This window comes from Colias philodice, chromosome 18 (assembly GCF_061535455.1).
Source record: "Colias philodice isolate Cphi_HAF_F1 chromosome 18, ilColPhil1 Martin Lab GWU primary, whole genome shotgun sequence".
Taxonomy (NCBI): Eukaryota; Metazoa; Arthropoda; class Insecta; order Lepidoptera; family Pieridae; genus Colias; species Colias philodice.
In genome coordinates, this window is record NC_143103.1 from 1,214,537 (window position 1) to 1,238,308 (window position 23,772).

Below are 23,772 nucleotides of genomic sequence, written 5' to 3' on the forward strand. Positions count from 1 at the left end.
AGTCTAACCAAACGGTACCTACACTGAAAAATACCCTAATAAAGAATAGCTATATCGAATAGGTCTCACCTTAAGTCAGAATATTATATGTATTAAGAAGATATTAATATAAAAGATGCCTTTTTAAGCCTTTATATAACTTAGATCCTTCCAAAATCCTTCCTTCCATAGATATTCCTAATCCATCCTTCTTTCTTCAATTGATACTTCTAAATAAGTAAAATAAACAATACATATTCGAAAAGTTTACACTTCATCTACTGAAAAGGATGTCATAATATTGTGGTTCCACTTATATTTTATGTAATTTATGTTGTAATTTAAACTTTACAATTTAAATAATTACATTTTCATTTCAATATGCGCAATGAATGAATACAAGGATTATTTACAAAAATTACGCAGATGGACACTAAGTACAAGTCATTTCATTTTAAATAATGACAAGGATCCCGTATTCATACATTACGTAAAACTACTTCTTGAAGTAGAATATAAAGATGGGTCATATTACACATATTACGGAGAAATAAAAAAGATTGTTAACATTTTTCTAATTCACTGGACTGATATTATGAACCAAGCAATCATAGAAGCAGACCGGCTTAGTCATAATGCTTCTAAACATGACCTACTAGAAATCATAGAAAGAACGATAAAATTTCATCAAGCTCAACAAGTAGATTTCGGTAAACATTTTCTTCCAATTGAAACACCTATAGAAAAGAATACATTTGAAGAAGTAGAAAAAATATATCATCGTTTCATGGGAGAGTTATACATTTTAAGGGAGATTATTAAAAAGTTCGACACACCAGAAAAAGTGGATAATTTTGCAAAAGAGCACTTTCCTATATCGCTCAAACATAAAAATACTTTATTTGCTTTTACGTATGAATATATCACATTATTGTTAGCTATGAATGTAAGTATTACACAATAAAATGCCTAATTAATAATGACGCCATTGCATTGCTATAAAATATTGTCATAATGTTGAAATCTATGTTCAGATCAACAAGATACGCGTAAGTTTGGAAGAAATCCACAAACGGATGCAATCGAATCTCTATAGCATTCAAGAAGAATGTAATGCAAGTCTCAGCAGCCTACTTCATCAGCTCTACGACAAAAATAAAGAGCACTTGACGATATTCAGACAAGATATCCGTTCTTCGTTCGATATTGCTGAAGTAATTATCTTGATTCCTCTTCAAAGTAGACTACTTAAATCATCTTTCATAATTTTCTATTTTGTCATATTAACCAGTCTTTATTTATTGCCAATAAATTCATAAAGGTTCAACGAAGTATATCAATTATAAAAGATAAAATCGAGGACTCAAAACACGTGCCCACAGAACGTTTAAAAGAGGAAGTAAATTATTGGCGGGAAAGAGTTTTCGAATTTAACGTTATCTACAAAACTACGATGAAGTTGAAAGAAGAGAAAGACGCATTGACGGTAGATGAAAAAATGTTTCTAGAGTACGCCATTTTATTGCTTTTTAACATATTATTATATTAAGTACTTCTTATCCGAATATAAAATTACTTCGAAGGCTAACAAAATAACAATTTTAAAGAGTTTTAGAGAATCCAGAGAGGAAATACGAACCGGAAGTTGTTCTTGATGATAGCGTCAAACAGAAGGTGGAACGCTTGCATAAATTAACATTGAATGCTGCGAAAGCTCTTTTTACATTTTTTACGTTGAAAGGTATAAAGAAAGCTTTTTAAATTTATTACTACTTAGCATTTAAGGCAACTTTAAAATTTCGAAGCATAGAAAATAATAATTTAGGTGAGGTTTTATACATTTCGCTTCCTATTGGTGTGCTGATATGTACGTGAAGGATCACAACCACTAAAGCATAAATAATTTTAAGTACTTTAATTAATAAAGTAATTTATTTTAAGGACCAGACAGGAAGTATTACAAAGACAGAATTGGTACGTACTATATAGACGAATATGGGCACCAAGTTTACATGTACGACTATGGGCTCAACATGTATCACGTCGATTGCAAAGGACAATTCGTCGATGTAAGTATATCGTTCAGTTCACTCAATCAATCACTCATTCAGTTATCTTTGTAGAGTTTTGTAATAAAACGTATTTAAAATCGATACAGCAGTATACATATTTGAGTTAATCGTGAACATATAAATATCGCGGTCGACTTTGTTTATAATTTTAGAATATAATTTTATGAAATTACGCAAAACTATATGTACATGCAATGCTCTTGTTGGTGTATATGCTCTTGCTTGCTTTTTGCAGTAGGTATCATATATCATTTTCAATACAGTTTCAGACGCATGAAAACGATTTATACTTCTACGACACATTCGGGCGCTACATAATAAAAAATGGCGAACAATTGTATCAAATCGCGCCATGCAGTAGTCTTTATAAACTTGACAATGACGTAAGAATCAAAGTGACCCAAGACTGCGGCCATTCTGAACGAGTGAACAAAGATTGTAAGATGCAAGTCAAAGATCCGTTTGATGTGGAGATGTTGCCTCAATGTAAACCTGTGGATACTAAAGGTTGAAGCTCTTTTGACTCTGGAATGAAATGTTTATATAAAAACTCCTTTGAAACGGCTTGACCGATTTTTATTAATTAATTTTACTCGCTTACCGCCCGCGGATTCACCAGCGTAGTCATAGGAAATTAGAAAAATTCCCATGGTAATTTAAAGATTCTTCATCGCGATGAAATAATATGCATATCCCACTCTCTAGTCTCCATTCTCCAACTATCTTCAAAAATCATATCATAAAATCGCATAAAATAGTATTATTAGTAACATTTTCATAAGGAATACACATTCTCCTTTTAGGAAAGTTAGACACGGAAACAGTAAATTATCTCTGGGAGAATTTCGGGCATATTCTTCCAGAAGCTCTGCTGGATGTAGCTAAAGCACAGCCTAAGAAACCAATTCATTATCTTGCACATAAACTGTTGTACCACAAGTAAGATATATACATCTTGCCTTTATGTAAAGTATCTTGTGATGCAAATACAGAGTTATTACTACAACGCATCTGAGGGGCTAGTGTGAGTTTGATCGAGTACGAAGCGTTACTATCGCGTCTGCGTCACAGCGAAATTTGTATGGGGAATCAAAGCTTCCCCATACGTCCGCTAGGGGCGCTGTTCGATTTCCCATACTAATTCGGCTGTAACGCAGACGCGATAGTAACGTTTCTTACTCGATCAAACTCACACTAGGGGTACTGAAATCAAATGTATTTTTTCCTCCTCTTTACTTGGCAAAACATATAAAAAAATTGATGTGTTGTTTAAATATTATTTAGATATAGAAGATCTCCAGCTGAAATACAAAAGGAGAAACAAAGCGCCCACGAGTATAGAGAAACAATTTTTCGAAAACGAAAAGATGTAAGTTAACAAAATGTTATGGTATTATTATCTCTTTTCAATGCAGTAGAAGTTCATCACATAAATATTTACTATGAATGAATAAAAGAATAATAGGTATGACGACAGTATCCATAAATGATCGTATTAGTGTTTTTAAGGGAAAATGTATAATAAATAAATTAAATATAGCGACTTAGAAATCTTAAAGACATTAAGATTAATGAGATTATCAATAAAATAAAACATTGAAATTCTGAAGTTCGCCATTTTGACTAAAACACGCGTGACGTCACGCATAAGTAAACAACTCACGTCAGATGTATTTTGTTGTTATGAATATGTTGAGAATACGCATTTTTATTTATTTTCTATTGTTTCACATATGCTTTATCGACTCAGAACAGAAATATAATTGCGAATTCACGAATACATGGTTCGGGATTCTCCGCGCCAACTTTATACAATAATTTCTTATTATTTTTTCGCTTGAAATAATTACTAACACATTTTTGAGCATTATTTTTATGTGGATTCACACTGCAATACTGCACACCACTTATAAACTTTGTAATTTGTTTCTATAACACATATTAAATAAAGACTTTTTTAATTTTCTTCGCAATGCGTACAAATAATTACGTATTTACCAAAGTTTGACGTCACGCCTACGCCATGACACCTGCGAGCTGTTTTGGCACAGATATTAAATATTTTTTGAAAAATGGCTTTAATCTTCGTTAAATTTAAGTATATTACCGAAATATAGGGTTTTTCTTGTATAGTAAACGTATACACACATTATGGAAGAGAATTTCAAAATCTTTCGTCATGCCTATTATTATCATATTATAGTCTATTTATTGTATTCATAATTCACAATAAAGACTTTTTTTTATTATCATTAACAAAAAATACCCCTTTTTTTTCTACAGGAAACCATAAAATTGAGCAAACAATGGAAGGAGAAGCAAGTGAAACATAGGAAGCCGGAGGAATCCGACGACACTGACCAGTGGTTACACTACAACGCATATGTCGCGAAGCAAGAGTTTATTAGATGTTTGGAAAATTATGACGTTTAACTTGTATGTTGTTAATGTTTGTTTCAAAATTGTTTTCTAAAGAAAAATAACATATTTTGGTAAACACGAATTCTATAATTCAATAATAATATAATATAATTCTTAATACATAATAAAATTTTTAATAATATAATTCAATTTTAAGTTATTAATTGAATAAGTATCATAATTTTTAAAGCTTTTATGGGTGGTTATTTGTTAATGTTTTATACTTAGTTTTATACAAAAGCTACCAAATCCTATGACTGAAATATCTGTTAAACATGTTTCACTTGTATAAATACACGTGTCTTTTCGATGTTAACAGCTATATATTGATTTATAGTGTATTTTAAATAACCACCATAAAACTTATTAAATACTATGAGATGAGAAATAAAAAGCCATATAAAGGTACGTACAGGTATTTATTTATTGTTCAAGCGTCTACTAGATATAACGAGACACACTCATCGACTTTCGTCAGAAAGCGAAATAATATAAAAAAACAATCAGACAAACTACCGCTAACGTTTCGGTTGGACAAAAATAAAACAAAACCCTCTGCCCAAAATATTTGGTCTAATACAAAAAGTGTTAAAACTATAAACAACTCAATGCACGTAAGACCACAGAGTACAAAACAATGTTGCCAGATGAATGAAATTTAATCCACTACAGATAAATTTACTCGGGATTCTCAAATTATAATCATTAAAAATTTTGCAAGGTACATTAAGATTTACTAAAATTTAATAACAATCCCATGACACTGCACAGACTATAACATTCTTACTTCCAAAAAGACTAAAATGCTTGTCTCTCAAAATCATCCCAAACAGAATTTTATCAGATTCAACTCGCGATTTATTATAGTGACCGTTTGGCACTATGCAATAAATTGCATTGAAATCCAGAAACAATTTAGCTATAAGCATTAATTTAATCTATGTTAACAAGCGTCTACATTTAGAAATAAGAATAGGAATAGCTGTACATATACAATAGACATATTTTCCCTAATTCACATTTTAGACTCTAATGTTCCGTTGGAGCAGGTACAAAAGTATATTTTTATTTACACGCAAGTGGAAATATAACTAAGGGAGTTATCTACAGTTCGGAAACGGTTTAAAACCAACAATAAACTGCTCATAGAACAATAATTTCAATCCAAAACTTTAGTCACATTTGATATGGTTGGATACCTTAAAATGTAATTTCTAAGTACAAAGCTGTTAACACCAAAACCGTAGACAATGACTTAGACATTTTAAGCAACTGTAAGAAATAAAATAACAGTGCGCTCCAATTCCCAGTTTTATTAAGCTAAATTATTATATATCTATACGAAACATTTGGATTTGACTATGCAGTTTTATAGGTTATGTACAGATTTGCGCATAATAATTATAATGTATAAAATTTATGTCAGAAACTTGTATAAAACATTGAAAAAGCTAAGTAAAACGCCACGAATGTTTCCACACTTTATCGATTTGTTTCCACATAGAATTTTATTGACAATAATAATAGTACGGAAATTGTATGGTAAAAAAAATGAGTAAATTCATAGTTAACAAACCCTATATAAGATTTTGACGACCACTTTATCATATATATTTAGATTTTTATATACTGTACTTTACTTGAATATCTATATTACATCTAGTATTATGACATTTATGAACAAAGTCAATACTTTAACAAATAACTAAACTACGAAATGAAAAAAAAAACGCCGCCAAATTGAACAAAACCCGTGTGCTGTCATACAAAAATTATTATTTATATCTAATATATAATTTTCTGAAGGAAACTAAGTTTGTGCCACACACTTGACGAATTTAAACCATTTTCTTTGTAACTTTGCCGTGGAGAGGCCGCCTTTGACAGTTCGCAAACCAAACGTCACATAGGAACCAATCCACAGCATAGAGTATAGAGTATTAATATTACATACATATGTACTGAGATATCTTCAGCTACGTCCATCGTTCGGGGTTGCAACAACAAATTTCCGTAAGCTTGACGCGATCGAGCAGGGATTTTTACAAAGCGACAATCGACTAGCCGAAGTTACCGTATACGAGCAATTTTGCATTCACAAATAAAAGAGATATTCTCTATGTACAATAACGAGTGTTGCCAATATTAAAATTTTGAACGAATGCAATGTCGCCATAGCCACAGTGACCAATTAACACACAATTTAAATTTGAAATGCTATAACCGCGTGTTATTCGGTGGTTATTTTCCAAGGATGTCACACTACAGTTTTTTTTTAACCGTGTACCGACATTGAGTTAAAATTCTACAATTAAATAAAAACGCACAAATTTAAGACAGAATTCTGTTTCATAGGCAGTTTAAAACTTACACGATACATCAATTTACACATAAAACGTATTAATCTAAATTTAAAAATGCTTTTTTTTATATTTTAGTTTATTATTAGTACCAATATAAATTTATTCATGTCACAAGGGGGAGTGGTGTGAATTCTTACCTAATTTTACGTTCCCGCGAAATTTGTATGTGAAAGAGGGGGAAAGTAGAATTTCAACAGAATGCGGGTAGTTGGGTGAGAGCGGGGTCTAGTTGGGCCCGACCGACTCGGCGATGTCGGCCTGGCAGTCGAACGTCTCCGAGCTGTCCGGGTGCTCCGGGTAGAACTCCCTGTAGATTTTGTCCAATAAGCCTTGCCTGTAACGCATACCAAATATTGATTACACCCACAGAACAGTAAAGTAGATAGAAGTGTGATGTGGGCGTGGCCCACGTGTCACTGGTAAGGTAAGATCACCTAACTTGCCCTCAGTTATGCGCAGAAAAATATTCGAGTCGGTTGTCAGCTGTCAAATCTTTTTTCCATATTTATTCATTAATTAGGACGTGTTGTTCGGTATTAGATTGCAAAAATGATAGCAGACGAAATAATATCAGCAATGGAGGCATTTCATACCATCGGTAAGTCTTATTTTTATTTATTTTAATTATATTTTATGTTATAACTTCGCTTGTCGTAATTTGTCAAAATTGTATACAAATATCTAGTCAAAATGAACCTTATGTTATAAGAAATTAGTACTTTTATAGATTGAACAGAAAACAAGACTTTCTGGAATATTATTGCAATAAACAAACGAATGTCGGTTTAGTGATGATTGTGGCGCATATCGATAGTATCGATACTTTAGAAAAGACAAAAATTATAAATATTAAATTTTATTTTATTTTTCCTTAGCTTTCATTTGTCCAATTTATTTATAGATTTCCCAAAGAGGCTTATTTAAAAGAGAAATGGATAAATGCAACGTGACGAGTTAACTGGATGTCGAACAGCACTAAGCAGTCTAACAAAGGCCACCGATACATCAAACCTACAGCAGTTCCAAGATTTAAAATAATGCATATTTTCTGTTTGTATTTTGTAAATATAGATTTATACTATTCTATTCCGTTTTTTATTTAATAATAATAATATGAAAAGACGTACTTAGTAGTAATAAACATACTCCAAAATGTGACGCATTATACTATACTCATATAATAGAAAGAAAAAAAATGTACAAAAAAATATTTATTTGTGAATTATTATCGATAACAAGGCTGACATCCCTTAGAGCATAGCATCAGATAAATATCAAGTTAATGTCATTAATGTTGAGTGACACAAATTTCAACCTTATCTCTATGTGTTGAGGTTCAAAGTTATATCTATCGAAAACTAACGCCCTCTGTTGTGGAGTAGCTGAATGTTTTCGAATTTGGAATTTCTGAGCAATGAGAAACAAAACAGCTAATATACCTAGGGATGTTATACTAAAATAAAACCATAACATGGTGCGTTAGGGTACATATTTAAATGCTGAATTTATAACCTAATTCAGTTTCTACTCAAATTAAGCTGTCCAATCAAAGACATAGTTTACTTGTAGTGTACTGTATAACTATCTGCTTAAATGTGTGGTTTTGGCGACACTGGTTTTCATACTAATTATGACATTAAAGCACTTCTATATGTTTTTACTGTTCTGTGATTACACCATTCACATAATCATTGTATGATTAAGATATTTTTAAAAAGAAAAACAAACGAGTAAAAGATGTCATTTAGATAAACCACAAATGGCATATTGATGTTTATTTGCTTTACATTCCATTATAAATTGATACAGAATAGTATAATTGACATTATACATTATATGGATATTTTATTTCAGAGAGTATAAACCTTATTTAACCGATATCGTCGTCAACGTCGGTAGAGTGTTCAAACTTCATCAGACATAAACATTCAATTATTACGCAGAAAGTAACCAATAGCATGAAGTCCATTATTTTAATGTAATCGAAAGAATTCTTTGTCTCTAGGTTGAATGAATCTAGGTCACAAACTTTAATAATATTCACTTTCATTACACAATCATTACATCTGCAATATAATTTATGAAGCTAAAAATATAAAATTCCTTACAAAAACATACTTACATATATTAAATTTAACATATACCGGGTGTAATCGTTAAGTGTGCACAGGCGATTATTCCGTAACTATTGCAGATATCAAAAAAACTTTAAATGAATATCGAAAGTACTTATAAATGAGTAAAATGACAATAATAACTTTTTTGTAAATAAAACGAGAAACATCTATAATTACTTAACGATTACACCCTGTATAACAAAATAAGGGTGTGCACTCACTTGGCAGCCAGCCCGCCGCCGGGCGGCAGGCCCGGTATGTTCTCGTCCATCAGCTGCTTGAGCACGCGCAAGAAGCGGCTCGTCGTGTCGTCGTGCTCGTCCGCGCCCGCGTTGCTCTCTATCAGCGCTGGAATTTGCAATCAAATTGTTACTTCTTTACTTGATGCCATTGCACTTTATTCATTCATTAACAATGGCCTTCTATAAATTTTAATAATTATCCACTGGCCAAAAGCAGATTTTTATACGTGTCGTTAAATTTTCTTGAATTTCTCAATTTTCTCTATATGTTTTCTTTCATCATTTTTAGGGACAGCGTTAGTAAAGTATGCAATGTACAAATTCAATGTAATATATTAAATTTTGTCATGGTTGTCTATAGAGCAGGCTCCAAGGAGATGTTCGTTTGCAAAAATAGCGGACCTAAATCTGACTTCTGATGTATATTGTATAGATCCCAGACATCCTATAGACAGATGTTGCCAACCAGTTTTGTGGTCCCCCTCTCCCCACCCCGGTAATTAAATAAGGCATACAAAGAAAAAATAAAAATTTCCAAAACATGCCGTGTGGGGTATCAAATGAAAGAGCTTATTGAGTAGATCACGAATATATAGCATACTATAACATTTTTTACACTTTCTCTAAGATTTTTTAGAAAATGTACGAAAATGCTCCATTTTTGAGTTAACTTTAAACCACTATAGATTGAAAACTCATGAATATATTTTTTAAATTATTATTTTAAATAATTAAAAACAGTCCATTGTTTACGATTCAATAGTTTGTAATAAGTGAGCTATATGTATGTGGTGGATTTGATGACCCCGCAAAATGTTTTAAATTGCAAGGCGCAACTTTCACTGAAGTTACCGATTTGAAATCTAATCACACAGAGACTGATTCAAAAATGTTCTGCCATATTGCAGAGATAATTATTCTAAGCAATCTAAGCCCTGATACCGATATTTTTGTATTACTTAGGCCTTTATTTCTGGCATAAACTTGAAAATATACTCGCCATCTTTGAATGCTCCCCCCACTCCCCCATGCAACTATTTCACTGTACGAACTATTGAATCGTAAACAATGGACTATTGTTAATTATTTAAAATAATAATTTAAAAAATATATTCATGAGTTTTCAATCTATAGTGGTTTAAAGTTAACTCAAAAATGGAGCATTTTCGTACATTTTCTAAAAAATCTTAGAGAAAGTGTAAAAAATGTTATAGTATGCTATATATTCGTGATCTACTCAATAAGCTCTTTCATTTGATACCCCACACGGCATGTTTTGGAAATTTTTATTTTTTTCTTTGTATGCAATATTTAATTACCGGGGTGGGGAGAGGGGAACCACAAAACTGGTTGGCAACATCTGTCTATAGGATGTCTGGGATCTATACAATATATATCAGAAGTCAGATTTAGGTCCGCTATTTTTGCAAACGAAACTCCACTGAGAGTCTGGTCTACTAGTCTTATGGGCCCGCTTCACAATAGGCAGCGTTGGGCAATCACGGTAAGTCCTAAAATATGTCTATGATCGGCCGCCACTATAGGTGTTTATTCATAATCGCCATAGTTGGCCCAACAAGGCCAACGCTGCCCACTGTGAAGAGGGCCCATTAACTACTATTCCAACATTGCTCGGTTATAATACGAATAAATTTTAAGGTTAAGTACAAAAGTATTTTGAATTGTTGTATTTAAAAGCTATGATAAAGCGCAGTTCACACCTTAAGTGCATCAAAATCGCAGATTTGTCATAATTTTCTATAGAGCAAAAAGCGTGCTAATAAACGTTAAAACATAGAATTTTCCTTCTAATGGCGTCATACAGGTAAATAATGATTCAACACAAAATAGGCAAAAACTAGGTCCTGGTGCGGAAAGTTCAAGTAACTAGGTAACTGCTTCAATCTACCTACCTATTGAATCAGTTACCTAGTTTCACTACATGCAGAATTCAGGTAATCCTTATTAATTTATAAATTATATTAAAATAATCCAAACTATCATAATAAACGTTAAAAACAAAATGTATATGTCAATTATGTAGAGTACCTAAGACAACTAGTATCACTTTAAAATCATAAGTGATACTTATAGGTATTTTTAAACTAAGTACTTTAACTTTTAATTTGGATAAATCAATGTAATGCGGTCAATTTCAATCATTACCATATCAGATGAATGGTTTTCCCATAATATTATTGAAAAATTATCCCCTTTACACTAATGAGACTGCCCAGGCCGCTTTTTAAATTGACTAATAAAAGCACTACTATACTAACACATTTTCGGTACAAAAATAGCTTTAGCATAGTGTAGAACGGCCTTTAGAAATGACATAATTAAATAAACCGTTGACAACTTGAAGGTTAAACTTGAGGTTATGTCAAGGTCACCTTAAAAACTAGAATTGAAATGTGAACGTTCGTGTCGTATAGTAGTAATATTTGATGGAATATCCAATAAAAACGTGAAGGCACCATTATATTTCACATGCCACATCTATAAATACTTTTAAATTTATGTATAAGTAGTATAATATTTGGATACGAATTACGATTGACTAAAACTAGTTATTCTTCCTAATTTTTGTTTTAACTTTTAATTAATGTTTTATGTTATTATGTTAATATTAATAACGTTTTATAATTGTAAACAATTCCTTCAAACATTATTTGTGTATCCATAAAAATTAAATAAAAGAAAGCAACAACACCAAACATGCAACATAGTCATGCACTGAAATTTTATTTATAGGTTATTTATTCTATAGATTACATTATCTACAATCGATAAGCTAAATTAGATGTGCATGCGTCACAATTAACTCGAAAGGCTTCGTCGCCGTGACCACTGACCACAGATTGCCTCAAGACGGCTGACAGAGCACACGTTCATTGCTTTAACCCTCCGAAAAAAAAAAACTTTCCCGCGAATTTTATATTTTCCCGCCAAAACCGGTTATGAGGGGACAGGATCAAAGCAATGAAACCATGCGTTCGTTTTAAACTATTTAATTATAAATAACAATAAATGGCGAAATATACATTAGAAATTTTAATTAAGAGTATTATATAACCTAGAACGACAAGACACATTATGTATCACATATTTTTGTAACATTTTCAGTATAATTATTGTATTTTTTTTCTAACAATATAACAGCTGTTCTATAAATATAACATGATAATATTAATTGCACATTAAATTATAATAATCTTATCATTATAAACTAAAAATCTCGCACGACTGATAAAAAATATTTAAAAACGTAACACCAAATATAATTTGTCTCTTAATTATAATTAATAAACGATGGTAACATTAATTTGATGAAATGTAATATTAATTATTACTTTATTAACCCATTGACCACCGTAAGCCCCGATCGGGGCGCGACACAATAGATTTTCTATTGTGTCTGTGATTCCGAGGACTGATGGATTAACAATGTAGAACCAACTAAGTCTTACTGTTAAAATAAATTATTATTATCGTCATCTATACATTTTATCTAGCTATCATCTGTTTATCTATTAATTGATAAACTTATTAATATAATATTAATCGAATCCACTACACTTTCTAAATAGTCGTCTAAAAATTGCAAAATTCGTGTGACTAATATATTGTTGTATATTTCTATGTAAAATATTATGCTTAATTGACTATTAAGGTGTTTTTAATATGCTGTTTCTAAATTAATTTGAAACTAATGGATCATACTGTTACATATTAGAAAAAACTGCATTCTTCTGTATCGACGCCTACTTCTAAGAAAATTAAATCTTGTTAACTCATTACTCTTCCCACAGTAAAACTTTTACAATATAGTAACAACATGATAATCTCTATAAGATCTTTAACACAGTTAATTTGTATATTTTTAATAACCACTTATCAAGCTTTTATAAGATTCTTTAGTCATAATAAAATGTTATATGTACTAAATATAAAATTTTGTAAGTAAATTTAAGTATCACATATTTCTAAATAATTTCAAAATATAGCAACAATCTAAATTTCAATCACAACATTAAAAAAGTGGCATTAAAAGTATCGAATATTTTATTATTGCTTGATCACTGAAGCCTTCGGATAACCATAATATTAATGTTGGATCCACACGACATAACATACTTGCGCAAAATGACATGAGCAATTATTACACTTTACCCTGTAATTATTAATTTATTTATACCCTTTAAATACAAAGACATAAAACAGTTCATTACACCTGCCGTCAAGCCGAAACTCCGTTCAAAGAATAATAATAAAACAGAAGCACACAAAAGAACAAATACATCACAAAGTGAGCACTATAGCTATAAATCACGCAGGCACAAAGCTACTGTAATATACATATAATAATATAATATACACAGCGACATGCGAACGATTCATGCTACATAACAAAACGCGATACCATGTAAAATTCTTTTACTACGCTTAAAGCGATAACCGATTGAACGCATAACCTTCTACATTCCACTATGTAGACATAGTACATTTCATTACAACGTAAATAGTTGGGTAGTCTGCTAGAACACAAGCCTCTAACAAAACTTAGTTACTCATTACTGTCATTTAAATTAGGCATCTGAAAAAATAACAAAAATATTCTACCTGTTAGTATTATACCAGATAAATTTTCTTTACAGACAAGATCCTAGATCACCCTTTTACTCCTATGTGTCTGATATAATAGCACTCTCTTTCTATTCTTCTACATAACTTATCGACTTCTTACATTCCTGTCAAATATATGTAGCATACCGCGGAAGCACAAAATTGCGGATGCAATATTTAAAACGAAAAATACCAATGCCTTAATAAATAAAATACTTCTACTCTTAATTATCTTTATGTTTTAACTGCTCTACTGTGTTACCGTTCCAAGCCTAAAAATTTCAGAACGATTTTGCTGAACATGTAACCATGGTTACCATTTCAGGTATTTGCAGCAGAATATCAGATTCAATGGTCATACAGACACTCAATATCAGTATCAATGATCCGAGATTCTTATAGTATACCTACAGCTGTTCCCATGTATTTGTATATCAAGTTTTGGCACTTCATAAAACGGTATAGGATTGTACCTATAAATTTTTGGCACATTTGTTACATTGTATTAAATTACTATTGGTATGTCTTCATTTTTACCTTAATTAACGTACAACTATAGCTGCGTTTCAATTATTGAATAAAATAATATTTGAAGTGTATATTTATTTAATACAGCTTTCCCCTTTTATTCGTAAGAATACTGATGAAAAAATATTTTTTTTCATGGTTGGCATAAATACGAGTATCTACCAAGAAGGTATCTACATAAACTGTCAAGCTATTTAATAATGCGACATTACTAAAAAATAAAAATAAACAACACCAATCGTTATAAGCGCGCGAAAGTTTGTTGAGCGCGGGAAAACATTTCGACCAATCCCTGCTCATAAAATGTCTCGTACATTTTATGATTTTTTTAAAATGGTTATGCCCTATATTCGCAAATTTTCCTCGATATTTATTATTTCAGTGTGTTTTAGGCATACAATTAGGTACTTATATTTAAATCGAAATACATAATAGGACACGGTGTTATATCTTTAAATATCTATTGTGTCATTTTATGATATATACCGTTATCGACATAGGTAACGATATGGAAACCCGTAATGATATTATTTAAAATGATTATAAACCGTGACAGTGCAACTTTCTGTGAAGCCGGGATACACCGTTCAATAAAATCTAATATATATATTATAAAGGCGAAAGTTTGTATGGATGTATGGATGTTTGTTACTCTTTCACGTAAAAACTACTGAACCGATTACAATGAAATTTAGCACACATATAGAGGGTAACTTGGATTAACACATAGGATAGGTTTTATCCCGGAAATCCCACGGGAACGGGAACTATGCGGGTTTTCCTTTGAAAACGCGGGCGAAGCCGCGGGCGGAAATCTAGTTAATTATATGGCATACAATTATTGTAATAAGTATTCCATAATATTTGGTGTAATACTATTTAATATACTTAACACCGCTTTGTAAGTCGGTCTATAGTTGATAGGAAAACCTGCCGCGAATTGGTTAAGATTTAAGAATATAGATAATATTGGGTAAATTACTATAGTCACTTCTCAAAGTTCTATAAAGGTATTCTGTAGTAAATTACTTCTGTAGTAAATTTCTACAAACTATTTCTTTTCTAACTACCCGCATTTGATTATGATAATTGTTTATATTTTTTTTGTTCTAATTTTAGGCACGAACTTCTACAGCCGTACAAATAAACGAGTTATAACATTTTATGCAAAGAATAAACTAAGAATAAGGAAAAATCATACAAATAAACACGAAATAAATGTAACCTAGTATAACTTCGTAATAAGTATTCATACTAATGCTATTCCGTCCTTATTACGGCTACCACCCTAGTATAAGTCTGACATAACCGAGTTATAACATATCTTTCAGTACATTGTGCTGTGTTTTACAAGTTTTAGAAGCAATTTTCAATCTAAATTTGAGATAATAGCAATGAGAGTAATACGAGAAGTAGAAAAAGTTGAGCAAATTAATAATTTCATTACGTACCTATTGAAATGGAAAATTTTGTATGAAATGTCAAAATATACGAAATTATGAAAAACCCTTTTGATATTTATAATGATTTATTTATTTACAACATGCGCCAAACCATACATGCATAAAACTTATTTCTAAACTTATCACAATAATATACACTTTCGTTGAAAATATAAATCTTCTAAGCCTGGAGTTGTATGTTTTGAGTACCAGTTATTTGGCAATTCTCTATCTCAAGGTGGGTTTATCTTCTGTTCTCCAGATATTGGATAGCGTCATCTATCATTTGCTTGCATATTTAATGATATATTTAAATTATTTCTAATAAATATTTAAAAAATAAATAAACAGAACATTGTAATGATGAAACTTCACAACAAATTCGACGAAGTCAAACGAGCGTCAGCAAAATGACAGCACCAAGGCTTAACCGTAGACAATTTCAATGTTTTTCATAATTTTGTGAATGAATTGCGACGTTGCCGCTTCGCGCCTATTGCATAGCGTGAGCATAGTTACATCGACGTTATTCCAAATTTATTTGTAAGAAATTATGACATCCTTATTCTTTATTTATTCTTATCATATCTATGCATTGCATAAGGTTTGAATAAGCAAGTTTTTATTTGTACGGCTGCTAGAATATTCATGATATAATATCAAGAATAAGAGAATTTATTCTTGATATAAATCAATTTAATATTTGAATGAAAACTTATTATTTAATTAATATATCCTTGATATAATGTTTATTGTATGCACAAGTGTGTTATAATTTGTTAAATTTATTTGGCACGCCACGATTAGAAATTTTACGAATTAAGCATTATTTAGACTAATACATACTTGTAAGTATATCTTCTTATATATAAAATTCTCGTGTCACAATGTTAGTCTGCATACTCCTCCGAAACGGGTGGACCGATTCTCATGAAATTTTCTGTTCATATCGGGTAAGTCTGAGAATCGGCCAACATCTATTTTTCATATGTACCACGGGCGAAGCCGGGTCGGACCGCTAGTTATATATAAATTATGTCTAATTTGAATGCTTCGTTATAATTTTTAACTTAATGTGAAAAGTATAATGTCCCATTTGTTATTATGGAACAACCAACATTTACTAGAAATTCTGACTAATTATGTTATTAATAATTAATAATTATGAATGTTTCACATACATAATATTGTATGTCAGTATATAATAAAATTATAAGTAGACCTCAAAAAGTACTTACTTTAAGTATTATTTGTATTTTTGTACTATTTATTTGAAATATATTTTATTGTACTTTTTTTGGCTTTTCTTACTTCTAATTAAAGTTTAAAGCTCTTTGTCTTTCAACATTACACAAATTATTGCGTTCTTCTTCATGAATGTAAACTTTAAAAAAATATCCAACCCAGGATATAAGGTAAAATTTTAAAACAATGCCAATTTATGACAATACTTTATCATGTATTGTTTTTTGTAAAATGATCTCATTAATAGAATTATTTATGACATATTTAAATGTTTTCTTGCATGTATATTAATTTCCATAAAAATATCCAAATTATTTTAAATTTTAATTACAACCCAATTTACCCTCTTAGTTTAATCTAAGTGCTTAATCTATACTAATATTATAAAGAGGAAAAGTTTGTAAGTATGTATGTAAGTATGTATGTATGTATGTATGGTTTTCACGCAAAAACTACTGGACCGATTTCAAAAATTCTTTCACCATTAGAAAGCTGCATCTTTACTGAGCAACATAGGCTATATTGCATTTTCAAAAAAATTAGAAATCCTTAACAAAAATGCAATAATGTAACCCAAGGTGTAAAAAAATCCTCAATAAAACTTCTGTCATCGCGTGCGCTGCGGAATCTATTGAAGATAGAACAAAAAAATGTTCTACAGTATTATAGAATGGATCAATATCTACAAGAAAGTCCGCGATACCATATGTCCATCTTCAGTAGTTATGTTACTACAACAACTTTTTTACGTTTTCAAAGTAAATAGAAGTGCCGACAGTAATCAAACCATGTTATCCATACACATATATTAATCCTTATCCCATTAAATGATGTTTTATTATAGACTGTTTCAATACCAGCAAAATACTTTTTAAATGAAAAGAATTGGATATTCCATTCAAAAGATATAACGAATTTAAAAGTGTCAATCTACAGAAAATAGTAGGTATACTGTTCGAGCAGGCCGTAGTGCGGGGGTCACGGAGGAATTCTACCAATATGCGTCTTGACGGAACACAGTGGGGTTTTGGTCGGTAGGAATCCGACATAACCCACGGCCCCTCCCCGGGAGGCCGTGGGTATCTATGAAAGATTTCCCCACTAAAACAAAAAAAAAAAGGCCGTAGTGCGGGACGGGGTAAAGGTGATTTTCATGTGATTAAAAATTAAACCTATAGTCCGACCTATAGTAGACTTTTCACTGTAACGATATCGCTATCTATGCGGGTGAAACCGCAGGGCATTGCTAGTTAAAAATAATACCAAAATACTCATTAAGAGCGTATACGCACTATGCGGGTAGCCGCATTGCGGGTAGCCGTCCGGCTGACCGCAAGCACAGTTATGTACGTGATATTCATTTCTATGCGCACTGCGATGCGGCTACCGCAGACCGCACAGTGCGCATAGAAATGAATATTACGTACATAATTGCTGCTTGCGGTCAGCCGGATGGCTACCCGCAATGCGGCTACCCGCAAAGTGCGTATACGCTCTAAGGGTATTTGTATGACGCTGCGCGTATTATCTAGTAAGTAGTAAGTATTAAATTTTCTTTTTCCTTAATTATAAATGGCATACACTAAACAAATGTTTAAAACTCAGATTTCAGAGTCTATGGAACCCCCTTAAAATAATGCTGTTTTCCAACCCATAATAAATTCAATTATTCTTCCAGAACATTCTAGTAAACAAATCTGACCAAATAGAGTACTTGCATAAAAAATGCCAATCGAGCACTCATCTTAAATTTACACATGCATACATTATTATTAATTCTAAACTTTCCTTACACAAAAAATCAAATAAATGACATAAAAAATCTTTTTTGTAAATAATTGTTACTCTTCCTAAATAATAAAACATCATTTTATAATGTCAGGTAAAATTGAAGTGATTGTTAGTATTTTTGTTAATATTGGTCCGCTTTGGATTTCTAGAAAGGTCCCACATCATCTCTGTTAAATATTGATCTAAATAGTATAATCTACACTGAAAACTTCCCCATTCTACAGTGAAAATATTTCAAAACTACACATTATTCCATCAGTCCCCGGAATCACAGACACAATAGATAATCTATTGTGTCGCGCCCCGATCGGGGCGCTCGGTGGTCAATGGGTTATTGAACTTTCTACAACTAGATTAACTTGTGTAGTCTAATATTAATAAAAGTATGTATGTAGAAATTTGAAGACCTAGAAATATCCTATTCCTTCTCAATAAATTCTGTATAGAACATTCCAGGTACATATCATCCTATTCCAACTAGGCTTACAACATAAACAATCCCTGAGCCCTCTTATTCCTTCATTTAGTCCTAAACATTTCAAACAATAAAAAATAAAAATTTAAAAATTAAACCGCATAGAATGTTGCAGATCTAGACCATCCCACCTGTCCTATGTTACTTTCTCGAGAGCCATTCTTACCATGCGGTCCAAATCCTAAACAATCTAAACATTAACTTGCATCGTACATTCTAGAACGTTCTAGACACTCGTCCTACGCGTCAACACTCGTGTCCCCCTGAGCGCCTGTACCCGTACCCGCACCGGTACCGGTTTCCGCACCCGTGCCGGTCATACCGGTACCGCTATCGGTATCCCCGCGTCCGTCAGTCTGTCCGTCGGCCCGTTTCCGCGGCTGCTGGCACGCATGCAGTAGAGAGTGATAACAACCTGTGAGCCGCTGGCGCAGCGTGTCGTCGAGCTCGCGGTCCGCGCGCTGCGCCTCCGGGTCCGGCTTCGGCGCCGCGGGGAACACCACCAGCACGATGCTCATGTTGTCCTTGCTCCCCTGTAATATTTCATGCTCAATGTAGATGACTATTTTATTAGGCTCACATATTACATCAAAATTATAAAATTATTGGTTTGTATTTATCTGTTCTAAATTTCAGGCATAACATTAGCGAAGTTTCATTGTTAATAATATAAATTAAGATATTATTGACGGTAACAATTGTGTTCAGGTAGAAATTTGAAAGAGTTACAGCATTAATTGTTAAAAAACTCGTTATAATGGATATGTTTTGTGCATGACTCCATCTATTTTTTTTTTATGCTGCAATAGGGGAGCTCTTGGCCACGATCTCGCCTAATGGTAAGCTGAGAAATGAATAAAAAATATAGGAAATGATACAATCATTAACCATTAATGTTACAATTCACTGCAATATGTTAGCTCAATATAAGATTGGCTAATTAATTGTTATCTTCTTATGGAAACATAATGAATGTTCATTCATAGCCTACTCCAAATTTCTGCTCAGTTTCTGAATACACAAAATGTCATACATCATATTGATAAACTCCATCTAAATTCAAAGCAAAACAAAACAACATAATAACTTCTGGACAACACAACAAGATCTTTTGTCTCTCAGAGCAAAATGAATAACACAATTTCTATTGTCAATGAAGAAAATATGTGGGATGTATAAAAGGGGTGTAAGTCATTCTCATTTCCTCTTTATATGTGTGGGTTGTGAAACATTTAACTAACCGTTAGTGAGACCTCGGTTAATATTTATTTATAAATGTGAACTCACTTTAAAATGTCACTTGAAGGGTGAAATGTTGTTAAGCAATTATGAATGAAGAGTTTCAAAATAGTTCAGAAGGTTCTTGTCTGTTTAATTAGTACTATCAATGAATAATTTTTATTATATATTAAAAATTATTTCAAGTAGATTGTTTTAGTGCTATTATAGAACCTTAAGAAGATAAAAGAATCATGATAGTCATATAATTATTAATAATTCGACATGATTAAAAAGAGCAACTATGGAGTTTCTTGCCAATTCTTCTCCGTAGATACTGCTTTCCGAATCGGTGGTAAATGTTAAAAATATGTACTTAATGACGTTTCAAAAGTGCTTCTAGAAGAAGTCTAATTGAATAAATAAATGTTTGAGTTTGAGTTTGAGTTTAATTAATGATACCAAACTAAACATGAAATTTCTTGGGATTAGATATCATGATTATTATTTCTTCTCTCACTTGGTTCCTTATCCACACATTGAAAAGCAAGAAAATTTCTGAAATTAATTAATATCATATTTTGTTATTTTGATATCAAAAGAGTTATACCGATTGCTCTCTGATTTTAAGAATAGCAATCATTATAGAAATTTTATATTGATATAATATGCTAGATTTTTTAAATTTATAATTCATTTACAAATTTAGGCAATATAGATAAAATGTTTATATATCCTACTTTAGAATGTTTATTTCTAACTTCGGTTAAGTTATTATTATAACTTATCACCATGTATTCCTCAAAAGAGAAATTTGAAAACAAAACATGATGTAATATTTTCCTCAAGATCCAAAACAAATATTGATATATAAGAATAGTTGCTATTATTAGATCTTGATGGAAATTCACATTTATTTATTTATTTTAGAAACTAATTTTTTTATTTATTTTACTATGAAAGTGTGCCTGGTGGTGGTTTATATAACACTGACCATTTGAATATAAAATTGCAAAATTGTATATTGCTTTCTTTGATGGTAGTTTAAAAAATTATATATAGTTTTCAAAAAACTTGGGAGGCAATAAAAAATAAATATTAGAAATCCTTTTATCCGATAAACATCATGTCAGCAAGGTCAACGTTGCTAATTCCTAATCCTCTCGACACATTGACTTTATAAGTATATTAAAGCACTAATCTAATTTAGAGAAAGATTCGATAGGAAGCCCTTTTAAGTTACCAATAGCCATCTTATGGTATACAATAATTAAATACTATGTATAACATGTGTTTACTGCTTTATACTATTTATCAAAGGCAAATAATACTTAAAAAATTACCACTTATTCAGTAGGCTCGGTAATTTTGAGGTTAATTATTTATCAACATTTTCCTTATAGTGAACATCTATGAGTAAGACTTTTGCTATGTTTAAGTTACAAGAGATTGGGCTGTTACTCTCAAGTTGTTCAGGAAACATTTAAGTATGTTACGAGGAAAAACTGTTACTAAGATTTGCACATAAATATATAGCCAATGTACCTATTTTGTGTTTATTTCATGAAATTTCAATGTTAGTTTAATTTATCTTTAATCATTCAGCTTAGGATTAATTATTACATTTCTTATTTTACACAAAATTTGTTTATTTGTTGCCATACTTATGATGAACTTATGCAAATCATGAGTTTAGTTTTGTTATCATAGCTAATCAATGGACATGGAGGTGTTCATTAAAATTATAGATTGCTTGTATTAACCCGTTGACCACCGAGCGCCCCGATCGGGGCGCGACACAATAGATTTTCTATTGTGTCTGTGATTCCGGGGACTGATGGATTAAATTCAGTATGATACTAACATGTGGTAATAAAAAATATGCTTACCTTATAGAGGCAGGTGTCAATAACTTGATTGGTAATAGCCACAAGGTCATCCGTTAACTGCAGCAGAGAGTGAACATATGCACAAAGAGCCTCATTGCTCATTACATCCCACACTCCATCGCATGCCAGCACCAAGAATTCGTCTTCAGAATCCAACCGCTCATGCACGGATACCTCAGGCTCTGGTGACACCAGTTGCTCGCACGGCCCGCGATCCAGCACCTTCTTGTATTCATAATCACCGAGCGCACGAGACACAGCCAAGCTTCCATTAACTCGCTGTATCATCACCGTGCCTCCGGCCTGAACTATACGGGACTTCTCCGACGGTAACTCCGGCTTGTGATCGCGCGTAGCGAATATCGGCGCTCCGTTCCGTGCTAGTACAGCGCGGGAATCACCACAATTGGCTATGTATATCTGTTTAGGCGATACAAACGCGCATACTGCCGTCGACCCTGACTTCTCTTCGCCGTTTGACAGCTCTGGCAATTCTCTCATTTTCTTGTCCAGATCGAGGAAACCAGCGCGTATCGCTTCTGCGATGTCATCCCGTCTAAACTCCTCCGTCTGCAGGATACATTCTAGCAGATTGTCCGCGCAATGTGCTGACACCCGGGCCCCCGCGTGGCCGTCGAAGACTGCGAAGTAGGACCAGTCCGATAGAGTCCCGTTTAGTGTAAGCTGAGCGTGGTGCGCATCTTCCATTTCCACGCGCCATCCTTGCATCGACGCCACGCCATAGCGAAGACCGTTACCTTCCCCGCTCTCGTTATATTTCTTAGTCTCAGGTTTGTTTAAAAAAGCCCCCATACTGTTTCCCTCTGTATTGATTCACTAATCGCACATACTTCTTGCACCATCAGGCACTCGAGCAAATTTCACAGGCGACAACGTAAAAGGCAAAGAAAAGCATCACTGGGTCTTGCGATAGGATCTCGTCTCAAAGGAACTGTCCACACTAAGCTGTACTGTCCGTAGCAAATCAACTAGTGTTGTTAAATCTAAATCTAAATAAAGCTGTTAAACTTTCTTCTACGTATTTGGATTATTGCAAATGTGTTGCGTAGAACTCGATGACAAATCGTGCTCTCTACGAAATCGTAAAACGAAAAAGCAACTCAAAAGAATGAACGGCGGACCGCGGACATAAATAGTAATTGTCTATGACTAATTTTTCAATCAAATTTTTTTAAACTCCATCAATGATTTTCTAAAATATATATGAAATTAGCGTTTTTTATTATTTTTTATGTAATTTATTATATAAAATAACAATGCAAGAAACTACAAAGCTACAGCAATGGTTTTAAAACAGAAATGAAATATAAATTGATCTGGATTTACCTGTTTTTCTATTGTCT

The 23,772-nt window shown here is 32.2% G+C and overlaps 2 protein-coding genes across 2 annotated transcripts; one reads left to right on the plus strand and one right to left on the minus strand.

Moving 5' to 3' along the window:
* Positions 1–269: 269 nt before the first annotated feature.
* LOC149480227 (uncharacterized) lies at positions 270–4,484 on the plus strand. The gene is made up of 9 exons (XM_089706757.1): positions 270–925; positions 1,014–1,193; positions 1,301–1,488; positions 1,587–1,720; positions 1,921–2,048; positions 2,315–2,558; positions 2,855–2,990; positions 3,336–3,420; positions 4,335–4,484. Exons 1-9 carry the CDS (start codon positions 368–370, stop codon positions 4,482–4,484), a joined length of 1,803 nt encoding a protein of 600 aa, XP_089562883.1. The 5' UTR covers positions 270–367.
* Positions 4,485–4,872: 388 nt separating this feature from the next.
* Positions 4,873–23,566, minus strand: alph (protein phosphatase alphabet). Its single transcript, XM_089706961.1, has 4 exons — positions 22,409–23,566; positions 19,717–19,834; positions 9,174–9,300; positions 4,873–7,169 (listed from the first exon to the last, which is right to left on the minus strand). The coding sequence occupies exons 1-4, from the start codon at positions 23,219–23,221 to the stop codon at positions 7,061–7,063; spliced, it is 1,167 nt and encodes a 388-aa protein (XP_089563087.1). The 5' UTR covers positions 23,222–23,566; the 3' UTR covers positions 4,873–7,060.
* Between the last annotated feature and the right edge of the window lie 206 nt (positions 23,567–23,772).

Excerpts from the sequence above, each read along its gene's own strand:
- LOC149480227 (XM_089706757.1), top strand. The coding sequence starts at position 368 with ATGAATGAATACAAGGATTATTTACAAAAATTACGCAGATGGACACTA. Across the intron at positions 1,721-1,920 it reads TACATTTTTTACGTTGAAAG|GACCAGACAGGAAGTATTAC; the intron begins GTATAAAGAAAG and ends ATTTATTTTAAG. Across the intron at positions 2,559-2,854 it reads TAAACCTGTGGATACTAAAG|GAAAGTTAGACACGGAAACA; the intron begins GTTGAAGCTCTT and ends TTCTCCTTTTAG.
- alph (XM_089706961.1), bottom strand. The coding sequence starts at position 23,221 with ATGGGGGCTTTTTTAAACAAACCTGAGACTAAGAAATATAACGAGAGC. Across the intron at positions 9,301-19,716 it reads GCTGCGCCAGCGGCTCACAG|CGCTGATAGAGAGCAACGCG; the intron begins GTTGTTATCACT and ends TGCAAATTCCAG. Across the intron at positions 7,170-9,173 it reads GGCGGCGGGCTGGCTGCCAA|GCAAGGCTTATTGGACAAAA; the intron begins GTGAGTGCACAC and ends TATGCGTTACAG.